The sequence below is a fragment of the Eurytemora carolleeae genome, unplaced genomic scaffold, assembly GCF_000591075.1.
Source record: "Eurytemora carolleeae unplaced genomic scaffold, Eaff_2.0 scaffold10, whole genome shotgun sequence".
NCBI classification, from domain to species: domain Eukaryota; kingdom Metazoa; phylum Arthropoda; class Copepoda; order Calanoida; family Temoridae; genus Eurytemora; species Eurytemora carolleeae.
The window spans coordinates 603,424-614,876 of record NW_019396179.1 but is presented as its reverse complement, the minus strand read 5'-3'; the positions used below and the strand labels follow the sequence as shown (position 1 = coordinate 614,876).

Sequence of the window (11,453 nt, the reverse complement as noted above, 5' to 3'; positions counted from 1 at the left end):
AAAGGTATGAAACTATATTTGGATACAAAGGTATGAAACTATATTTGGATACAAAGGTATGAAACTATATTTGAATACAAAGGTATGAAACTATATTTGAATACAAATATATGAAACTAAATTTGTATATACACATTGTACAGTAAACTTGGTACCGTAAACCACATGGATTCAACAAATTTATTAAACTATATTTGGATACACACATGGTACAGTAAACCTGGTACTCTAAACCTTATGTATTTAACAAAGGTATTGACTCTTTGCAACAAACTCTGATTTTCTAATTCCAATATCTTTGGATTCCAACGTCGTAAACCTTTGAAATTTCAAACTATGACTTTTATTAGATCAAAAAATATAAGTTTGAAATATGAAAGTTTTACGACATTGGGTTCCAAAGATATTGGGATTAGAAAATCAGAGTTTGTGGCAAAGAGTCAATTCCTTTATTACACTAAATCTGGATACACACATTGTACAGTAAACCTGGTACTCTAAACCTTATGTATTTAACAAATTTAATAATCTAAATTTGGATACACACATTGTAATACCATCCTCTCATTGGCTTGGAGGGGGGGGGGGAGTAGTCAATTCCCCCCCTGAGTAAAATCAGAGGGCTTTAGTACCCCTTTATTTATTTATAATTTATGATTTTTAATTATAATTAATTTAATTTTGTTACTTAGTCGCATTCCCCCCTTTTCTCTGCACAAATTGAAAAAAATACACGTTTACTTGAACCCAAAACATTCAACTTAAATGATAAAAATCAGATATGTCCTCATAAGGACTTTGTAAACCTGGTACTGTAAACCATAAGGATTTAAAAAAATTAAGCAACAATTATTAAAAGGAACAGTCTACCTACAAAAAAACTTTTATTTTTTATCCCTATATCTTTTTAACATAAAATTAATTCCTTTACTCATTCAAGAAGATTAGAGTTAAACATTGTATTGGATCCTCCAGCGTTTTTAGTATAAAAACTTTAAAACGTAAATTAATAATAAATACAATATTTTCACAATTACTAGCAATCATTACCCAAAATGTATTAATTTTGAGTACATTTTTAGCATTATTTAGACTGAAGTGAATTCTTCTGAGATCCAACTTGAGCTGTTTACCACCCTGGCTTTACTGAGGGAAGAACTTCTAAACCTGGCTACCACTCAAGGTTCTATAGACCTAATATTAACCTTATAAGTCGGGGGGGGGGGAGGGGGGTTCGGTTCTTCCTCTAGAAAAGATCTAAGACTGAAGGTATCACGTATAAAACATGTTCAAAATCAAAATTTTCAAAGCTAGCTCATCGAAAAAAATAGTCCGCTAACTTTAATAGTTCTGGTGCTAAAATGGCCAAAAATGGTAGGAAAATTAAATAGAATAGTAAACTGTCAACTAATTTTAAGGGCTTTTAAAAAGTTTAGGATTAGATCCGTTGCAATTTTGTAAAACAAAAAAATTGCTGTTATGAGTTAAGAAATCTTTAATTAAGTTATGCTTACAATATTACCCATTAAACTTTGTCTGAGTGACTCTTAATTCTGTAAATTTCCTTTCTTTCTCTGTTATACTCAAATCAACAAATAATATTAAAAAACCCTAGTGTGAAAGTTGACAATTGTAATTTTTTGAATATAAAAACAAGGATATCTCCATCGTGTTTGCTCCGATAAATATATAAATGATGACGTAGCAAATTATCATCCTTGAATGAAGGATCTCGTAAAAATTGCGTCACTTTAATTTTGCTTTAACGTTGTCAGACATTGGAAGACAAGAATTCCATAAAGGAAAGTTTAGTCAAATTGTAACATTTCTTGAATTTATTTGATTAGAATTTACAATTAATAAAGACCAATTTTTAATTAATGTTAATACATTATAACAGTGTATACCTATATCTTTTTGATCTTATGTCGATTACGATCCATTTTTCAAGGAAAAAAGTCTGACTTTGAAATATAATTTTTTTCTTTATTTTGCGACAAAAGTTCGATTCTTTTGGCTAAAAATTATTAAATTTTATATATTTTTATCAGGATTTGATACAAAATGTGTATTGGAGGAATCAAAGGTAAACAACGATATTCTAAAAATAAATTTTTGAATCTTATGAAATTTGTGAATTTTCACTTTTTCAGCGTTTGCCAGATCTGATTTTCCAACGCCCTGTTTACTTTTCCGGGGGTTTTAGAGGATTTCAAAAACTTCTGAACATTTTCATATCTAACGAATTGTGTGTTCTAAAATTTTGATCTCATAAAGCACAATCTGTTCCTTGTTTTTTCATTTTCATTTTTTTGAGGGAACCCCTGTGAACTTAGGGCGCAACTTGTGCTTAAAATATTTTTAAATCGATTCTTTTCAAAATAAATTTTATTTTTCAAAATAAAGAAAAACTACAGTGATTACCATAAAACAATGGAATAAGAAGACGACAGTATAGCAATACTTAAGTGTAGTTGATGGTGTTACAAAGCAAATAGTTTTACCAGAAACTTATAAATTACTTTTTTTGTGAAATGGGTCATTGAACTTTTAAAGTAAAAACTTGATTCTCAAAGTCGTCATACTTTTCCAGAGTTTTCTGAATATCACTGTAAATTTTCCAGTTTTTTCAAAATTTTACGCGCAACGCCGCACACTTAAGCTAGTATTTATAAATCCTTTCAATAGTTTAGCAGACAAAAACATTTCGTTGAAGCAGACCAGTTTTCATTCTTTCGTATTTTTTTTATAATATTGTTCATTTTTTCATATTTTTGTTTATGTCTGGCATATTTGTATACCAACTTTTTTAGGCTGGATTAAAAACCACGTTATTGCATTCTGAGGAGGACTTAAGGTAATCAACGAAGAGAGTTTCAATGAACATGCGAATTCTTTCAATCAATAATATATTTACTTTTCTTCCCCCTTACCAAATTTTTTAATCCGTGAGAAAATATAGACGAAAAACTATCCAAATTCAACCGTTACTTCATGAAATTTCTGTTATAAACAAAAAAATTAGGAAATCAAAATAAGCAGTTTTTCCAGAATATATTTTGGAAATGTTTAAAAACGGTCGTTTTTGAATAATTTTTCTTTTACATTTTCTTATATTAATCCTTAAAAAACTAATTTTACAAGTCATTTTGATCTGTCAGTTTAAATATCATTGCTGCGTAAATTAGGGAAAAATTTAAAGCTTTTATTTTATATTCGATGATGACCTTCTTCATTATTTTCATGTTGGTACTAAATTGTAGGTTACAATTATTTTTCTAAAAGGTTAGAGAAGAAAAACAATTTTTTTTTCCTGGGAATTAATTAATTAAACATAATTACCTAATCAAACGTATCATTGTTCTCTTCAAATTGTACAATTTTAATACAAAACAATATGATTTTCAATAGATATTTGACATGACATCAAAACTGAAATTTTTAAATAAATAGAATTTTTTCGGTTTAATTTATTTGATAATAACTAACTTTATATTTTTATATTTAGTCTCCATTTACAGTTTATTTAGACTCAGTTTCTTGTTTGATAAACATTAAGCCTATTTCAAAATGGGATTTTTATCTCATTTAGGATGAAATTTATTGTTTTTTTTTTATCCCTTGCCGCGACTTCTCCAGTTTATTAAGAAATATTCTTAATTTTTTTTCTTATCAATTAATTGGTAGATATAACAAAAATAAAAAAGATGCATTAATTTAATGCTCGCCGTTCTTGATAAAAAAACAGGGTATTGTGATTACATTCCCCCCCCCCCTTCTTCAGGTTTAAGTGATGAAAACATGTATTTAGCCTTGTTTTTAGATACGGAAGTTCTAGGGCGGACAGCTATAACTGCAGCCATGACTCAAGATTAGCCAGCTTAGCTAGTTCCACTAACAGGTGTTTTATAGTCTAGCTGGTTCCACTAACAGGGGTTTTATAGTCTAGCTAGTTCCACTAACAGGTGTTTTAAAGTCTAGCTAGTTCCAGTAGCATGTGTTTTATAGTCTAGCTAGTTCCACTAACATGTGTTTTATAGTTTAGCTAGTTCCACTAACATGTGTTTTATAGTCTAGCTAGTTCCACTAACAGGTGTTTTATAGTCTAGTTAGTTTCACTAACAGGTGTTTTATATTCTAGCTAGTTCCACTAGCATGTGTTTTACAGTCTAGCTAGTTCCAGTAGCATGTGTTTCATAGTCTAGTTAGTTCCAGTAGCATGTGTTTTATAGTCTAGCTAGTTCCACTAACATGTGTTTTATAGTCTAGCTAGTTCCACTAACATGTGTTTTATAGTCTAGCTAGTTCCACTAACAGGTGTTTTATATTATAGCTAATTCCACTAGCATGTGTTTTATAGTCTAGCTAGTTCCACTAATATGTGTTTTATAGTCTAGCTAGTTCCAGTAGCATATGTTTTATAGTTAAGCTAGTTCCACTAACATGTGTTTATAGTCTAGATAGTTCCACTAACATGTGTTTTATAGTCTAGCTAGTTCCACTAACAGGTCTTTCATATTCTAGCTAGTTCCACTAACAGGTCTTTCATATTATAGATAGTTCCACTAACATGTGTTTTATAGTTTAGCTAGTTCCACTTACATTTGTTTTATAGTCTAGCTAGTTCCACTAACAGGTGTTTCATAGTCTAACTAGTTCCACTAACATGTGTTTCATAGTGTAGCTAGTTTCACTAACATGTGTTTATAGTCTAGCTAGTTCCACTAACATGTGTTTATAGTCTAGCTAGTTCCACTAACAGGTGTTTTTATAGTCTAGCTAGTTCCACTAACATGTGTTTATAGTAAAGCTAGTTCCACTAACAGGTGTTTTATAGTCTACCTAGTTCCTCTAACATGTGTTTATAGTCTAGCTAGTTTCACTAACATGTGTTTATAGTCTAGCTAGTTCCACTAACATGTGTTTTGTTAATACTGTAATATACCGTTTTTTAACCATTAATGAAATTTTGTAATAAAGGTACCATTAACGACTAGAGCCGTTAAAAATGTTCCGTTAACGCTGTTAACGGTCTTCAACTAACGGTAATTAAAAAAACGAAAATGCCGTTAACGGCATTCCTTCTTTGCATGGATTGTCACTACTCACTATAATAGTCCCTATTTAACAAAATAAGAAGAAATAATTATATATTTTTAGTGTATACAACCCCAGCACCTCCCATTCTATGAGTATTTATGGATCTGAAACTGCTCTGGATTTGTACAACAAGGCGGAACAGGTTTGTTTTGAAATAATTTGGCGGGAAATAGGAAAAATCAGCTTTGGCGGTAATTATGAAACTATTAAAGATGGTGAAACAGCTTTGTTTTGACAAAGTTTGGCGGGAAATATGAAAATATTAAAGATGGCGATTGGCGGGAAATTTGAAATTAGAAAACTTTGGAAATTTTCCATTGGTAATTTAGAATTCTAACTTATTTTATATTTTAGCTAGAGGTGAGTCTTCTTCTTGGAGGTAAAACTGATAATGCTCTGCTCAACGAGGATATTTATGATGAGGTAAACTTATAAGAGTGGCTTGCGCCCGCATATTAAATAGGTCGGTTCTTTTCTCAGAAAGCTGTGACGTTCCATCACAATTTAACCAATTTGACTAGATTAAAGATTGTTGAATTTTTGACATAAACATAATTTGATATAAATTTAAGAAACCAGCATGTGATGATGTAGTTTTCCAGTATTTTTACTTTTATACTAACTGCCTGGGTCCTCAGACAGACTAACTGCTTTTTAATTTAACAAACTAAATCTTTTTTTTTGACCCATTTCAGTTGTCAGATTTTAATAATGTTAAGCTTTTAACAAGCCTGTGACATAAGAAAGCGGATTGCACAAGTTTTGCAAAGACATTCTTGAAAAATTTTTACTTTTCAAAAGTGTATTTTTTGTTATTTTTAAACATTTTTTTGCAAATGTTATTACTATATAACTGGATTTTGCAATAAAAATTTCAATTTTTGCAAATTTGCAATTTTCTAGCAGATTCTTAAAGTAAAGCAAAATAGCTTTCCAATGATGTATCATTTGTCATATTTGGTCATCAAACATAGGATTTAGGGGGGGGGGAGGCACAACCCCCCCCTCAGTGAATCTTGGTTTTCAAGTAACTGGTACCCCAACAGGGATAGGGTTAAGATATAGGGTGTCACACGAATCATGCCTGCAGTTCAGAACCGACTTTAACCCTGTGGTTTCTTCTGAATAGCTTAAAAATAGCTTTAATTAGAACGATAAAACATTTTTACTTTTTCAACATCATAGTTGTGATCAAATTTTTCTCAATTTTTTTTATGCATATGCATAGGGTAGGGTGGAGGGTCGGTGGTTAGAAAAATCAGAAATGGTTGATAGCTTTTTTATTAATTAAGCTAAAGGACTGAGACTTATATATTTAAAAAGAACTTGAAAAATGGAGATAATAACATGTGTCATATGTTAATATTTGTCAAAAGTAAAGATAATTGTTATTGAAATTTTGTTGGATATACATTTTTATTTTTTTTTAAGTGAAAAGATGATGAACTACCTGCGTAACTTAACCTACGTACTTTTCCATTAATAATATTGATTAAATGTTGCCTCAGGAAGATGATGAACTACCTGTTTAACTTAACATAAGTACTTAAACATTGATAAAATGTTGTCCAAGTAGAATGATGAAATACGAATTTAACTTAAGGTTGTATAATAATTTGGTTTACTCGCGACGGTTTTCATCTAGACGACATTTGTTGAACATTGGAGCGCATCGAGAGTAATCAACCTTGGTTTAACTCAACGTGTACATTAACATGATTAATATTGATTAAATGTTGTACCAGGAGGATGATGACCTATCTGTTTAACTGAACGTGTACTTTAACATGATTAATATTGATTAAATGTTGTACCAGGAGGATGATGAACTACCAGTGCTAGTCACTGTTCAAAGAAAAGGTTCTCTTTCAGCCTCAGAGGACGGGAAAAGGTAAGAAACAAAATAAAGGGGTTAGACCCATAGCGCTTGAAATATTATGTGTGATAGACAAAGAGAATAGAATATATATATTAGAGTGGAATTTAGACAATCCCTTGGTATGAATTTTGTCAGTTCAAAGTGCACAAATCATGTACAAATTAAACGCAGTAGAGTACGTTAATACAGTATGTTACCTAGACTATCCATTTCAAATTCCAATTTTTTAAAGCTGTTAAATAAATTAATTAGGTGAATAAAAAACATCATTTGATATATAGTTATAACGGAAAATCATCGTTTGTGAAGTGAGAGATTTTCTATAAAATGATGTTCCAGAGCCCAAAAGGTTATATAGCACAAATGAAGTACACCTGCAGTAACAGTACAACAAAACGGCCGTTTTATGCTTTTTTCTATAGTAAATTCCTCTTTAATAAATATTCTATTCTCTTTGGTGATAGATGTTGTTATAAAGCAAATAGTTTTATCGGTAGCTTTATAATCAACGTAACAAGTAAAATGGATCTGTTTACACTGCACATTTCGAGAGCTTTGTTGGGTTTATCTCACCATATCACTTTCATTTTAAAACTGCAATGTTCTTGTTTCTAGCTTTAAGTTGATGAACTTATTGGAAAATCATGTTGAGTTAAGAACAGTTGATTGAATATATTGTTTATAATAAAATTAAGATTAAGCAAGATAAGCAGAAGAGTATCCTCGGACAATATATCTACTCCTGCTTCTAACTGCTCAAGGTAAAAATAGAATTAACTTTTAAAAAATTCAACCTCATATAAAATAAACTGCAGTGGTGAGGGCCCATTTCGTATGATTCGTCGGTCCTGAAAAAACGGATCCAGCTCAACATTCAGATTATGGTCAAGAACATTTCTTCATGATTTGCTGATTTTTGAAGAATTTTTTTTAAAATGTTTAATTTTTTTTGTTCTTAAAGCGAAAAGTTATTTTTAGCCGGTTTTATTGATATGTTGCCTCTTGGGTCCGAATTCATGGATCCGCATATTTTTGAGGTTCCGGATTGAGGGAGCCAAAATGTTGTGGATCCACCGGATCCTAAGCACTGATTTCAACTTAACTTTAAATTGAAAAATCTTTTAACTTATAAATATCAACTAGGGTTTCCAGTCGAATGAAAAAATCGTTGCGCAAAATTTGTTTTTGCTTCAAATCTAATTCCGTATTTTTGTGCATTACATACATAAAAATATTGCACGCAAAAATATGCTAAGAATTGCTAAAATTGCGATGGAAAATTATCCATTTTTTATATGATTTATATTAAATATCAATTACATCAATTTTTTTGCAAAATTATGTTGCAGCTGCAAATCTAGTTTTGCTCCGTCTTTTTTGCGCATCCTTTGCGTAAGCTTCTGCAAAATTCATTTTAACGGCAAAATGCGGAATTCCTAGAAAATTTGAGCATTTTCCCGCGTTAGTTTGCTTCCGCTTAAAACCCTATCCCTGTCCTATTAATTGAGCCTCCGATTGCTAGTATATTGCTAGTATATAAAAGCTCTTCCTATGTAGGAAATGGTAAATCATGAATATTGTTTATATGTATTATTTAGGTCTCCTAGCCTACAGAGTACAGATGAGGAAGAAGCGAACGGATTAGTTCAGTTTGTTCCTATCCATCATTTTCCTATCCAACCTTCTTCTATTCATCCTTCTCCTATCCAACCTACTCCTATCCAACCTTTTCCTATCCAACCATCTCAACCTTCCCCCACTACTCCTTTCATTCTCACTTCTGGAGAAATACTCCCTACTTCCGTGTTTCCAAGCACTCCATATATAGATGCATCTCTGGCAAAGACTGGAACAGATAGCTCAGCTCAAGATTGGAAAAGGTAGAAGATCGTATAATTAAAAGTTATGATGAATGTCACGCTTTTATGAGTCCTTAACCATATCAATTATGGGTCCTCCATAAGTAAAGATAGTGCGTCCCCAACAATGTATTCTAAATAATGCGTCCTCAGCAATGTATTCACAATAATGCGTCATCAACAATGTATTCACAATAATGCGTCCTGAACAATGTATTCTCAATAATGCGTCCTCAACAATGTATTCTCAATAACGCGTCCTCAACAATGCAGTCTCAATAATACGTCCTCAACAATGTATTCTCAATAATGCGCCCTCAACAATATATTCTCCATATTTCGTCCTCAACATTTTATTCTCAATGATGCGTAGACAACAAAATATTCTTAATGTATATTCTTGATGTGCGTCCTTAATTTGCGTCCTGAATATGTTTTCTCAATGTGGCTCCTTTAAATTAATGTTAGTCCTTTATTATAATTAGTGTTTTTAACAGGTTTATTTTATACGGGTGTCTAAATAAGTTTTAGCCTCTTCATTTTCTTTTCAGTAGAATATTTGGATAATTGTTTCAAGCTAATCTATCTATCTACATACTTTGCTTTTTTTATGATTTTTTTATGTCAACTTAAATCATCACATGGCCTCAGGAAAAGTTTTGAACCGTCAAAATTTAATAATTTTGCCTGGACAAATGTAGACAATCTTTTTTTTTGATAATGTGCAATTTAAATAAAAATCCGCCAAAACTTGAGTATGATTAAAAGTGACAATTTTGAAAGCAACGGTTAAAAGCATACATTTTTAAAAGGAAAAGGAAAGCGAAGAGCCCTAAAAGCCTGCAATAAGTAAGTTCTAATAATCAGTGATATCAAACGAAATTTTTAAAATGATATCCGTATTTTTATTACCTTTGAATATGTAAATGCAAAGAATTTTCTTGAATACAAAAATGTGGCTAAAACGAATTTTAAAGGAATTATTTTTATTCAATTTTATTTCTTTTATAAACTGAGTAATATTTTAAATCTTAGAAAACACAATGGGTTTTGCAAAGTAAGCAACGAAACTTTTTTCTCCTCTAAAAATACAGAACTAACTGAACTATAGACGAAATAATAATATACTGTAAAAGAATACAGTTTTGATGTAAATAGTTAATATAATTTAAATAAATTTTTAGAGAATTTGAACCAAGAGAGAAATCTGAAATAGAAAAAGTGCAAGAACTTGTGTCAGCTCTTCAAAAAACGGATTTAGGAATTTTTATAAAAAAAACTAAAACTAAAAATCTTTTTTATTGGGATAAAAAATCTGTTAAAACAGAATATTTTCTATTCAATAAGATTTTTGTTAAGAATTTCCAAAATAGAATTTAAGACAATATGGTTTTATGAATACCAAATATTTTTATGCTTGTTAAAAATAGAAAACTACAAGAGAAGAATTGAACAAAGCAAGGGAAATAAAACAGAAAAAGGTAGATTTTATAACCCCAATGTGAACGTGCTGCCTAAGAACAAAGGTAGATTTTATAACCCCAATGTGAACGTTCTGCCTAAGAACAAAGGTAGATTTTATAACCCCAATGTGAACGTGCTGCCTAAGAACAAAGGTAGATTTTATAACCCCAATGTGAACGTACTGCCTAAGAACAAAGGTAGATTTTATAACCTCAATGTGAAAGTGCTGCCTAAGAACAAAGGTAGATTTTATAACCTCAATGTGAACGTACTGCCTAAGAACAAAGGTAGATTTTATAACCCCAATGTGAACGTGCTGCCTAAAACAAAGGTAGATTTTATAACTAGACATTTTGTTGGGGGGATAGGGGTAAGAGGGAATTCCCCCCCCCCTAACCATATTTAAGTGGGGGGCAAAGAATCTACGACAGCGGTTAGGCTCGGAGACGAAGGGGGTTTGTAATTGTGTGTATATGTATTATGTGTATTAAGTGCTATATAGATTGAACTATAAGCTCAATAAACTAACCTTCAATTTTTTTTTTATTTTGCAATCAAAGCTCTTAAATTTGCTCTGGGTCAGGATTCTTGAATCGCTAAATTGCAAAACAGGGTGGACTTCTTCCCCCCCCCCATTTAGGTGGGGGGCAAGCCTTCTCAAGGGAGGGGCATGCCCCCTTAATCAGACTAGGGGGTGGCCTTGCCCCCGTAGTTTCGCGCCTCGATGGCATAGCCCGATTTACAAGTTTACTACGGTACCCTGAAAAGCTTAATGTAATCAAATGAGGAAGATATTGTCCTTTTTCTGAATCGAAAAGAGTTTCATTTGTATAATTTATCAAGTCTTTCTTATCAGCAAGAAATGCTACTGTTGTAAAGAGGGTAACTTGAAATTACGCTTACAGTCCCTTTATGATTTATTTAAAATTATATTCTGCTAGCTGAAGGGCCCGGCGTTGCCCGTGGAAAAAATTTTTAAGAAAAAAACATTTCGAATTTGTTTAGCCTATGTCAACCCAGGGCTACCCATGATTGTCCACAAACAATTTCAGCCCATTCGGTCCAGCCATTTGGCCGGGCAGAGGAACATGTATATGAATGTATTGTTTTATTACATAGATATATCGACGATTAAAACTAACTTCTTTAAA

General features: G+C 31.6%; 1 protein-coding gene across 1 annotated transcript in view; it reads left to right on the top strand.

Moving 5' to 3' along the window:
• Positions 1–11,453, top strand: part of LOC111697339 (uncharacterized) — a 32,190-nt gene that overhangs the window by 10,547 nt on the left and 10,190 nt on the right. The window contains exons 11-21 of the mRNA XM_023467307.1: positions 1,093–1,183; positions 2,052–2,086; positions 2,814–2,857; positions 3,824–3,901; positions 5,161–5,242; positions 5,455–5,523; positions 6,918–6,991; positions 7,675–7,740; positions 8,578–8,859; positions 10,023–10,099; positions 10,269–10,319. Coding sequence (XP_023323075.1) covers positions 1,093–1,183; positions 2,052–2,086; positions 2,814–2,857; positions 3,824–3,901; positions 5,161–5,242; positions 5,455–5,523; positions 6,918–6,991; positions 7,675–7,740; positions 8,578–8,859; positions 10,023–10,099; positions 10,269–10,319 — 949 coding nt within the window. The remainder of the gene's footprint in view (positions 1–1,092; positions 1,184–2,051; positions 2,087–2,813; positions 2,858–3,823; positions 3,902–5,160; positions 5,243–5,454; positions 5,524–6,917; positions 6,992–7,674; positions 7,741–8,577; positions 8,860–10,022; positions 10,100–10,268; positions 10,320–11,453) is intronic.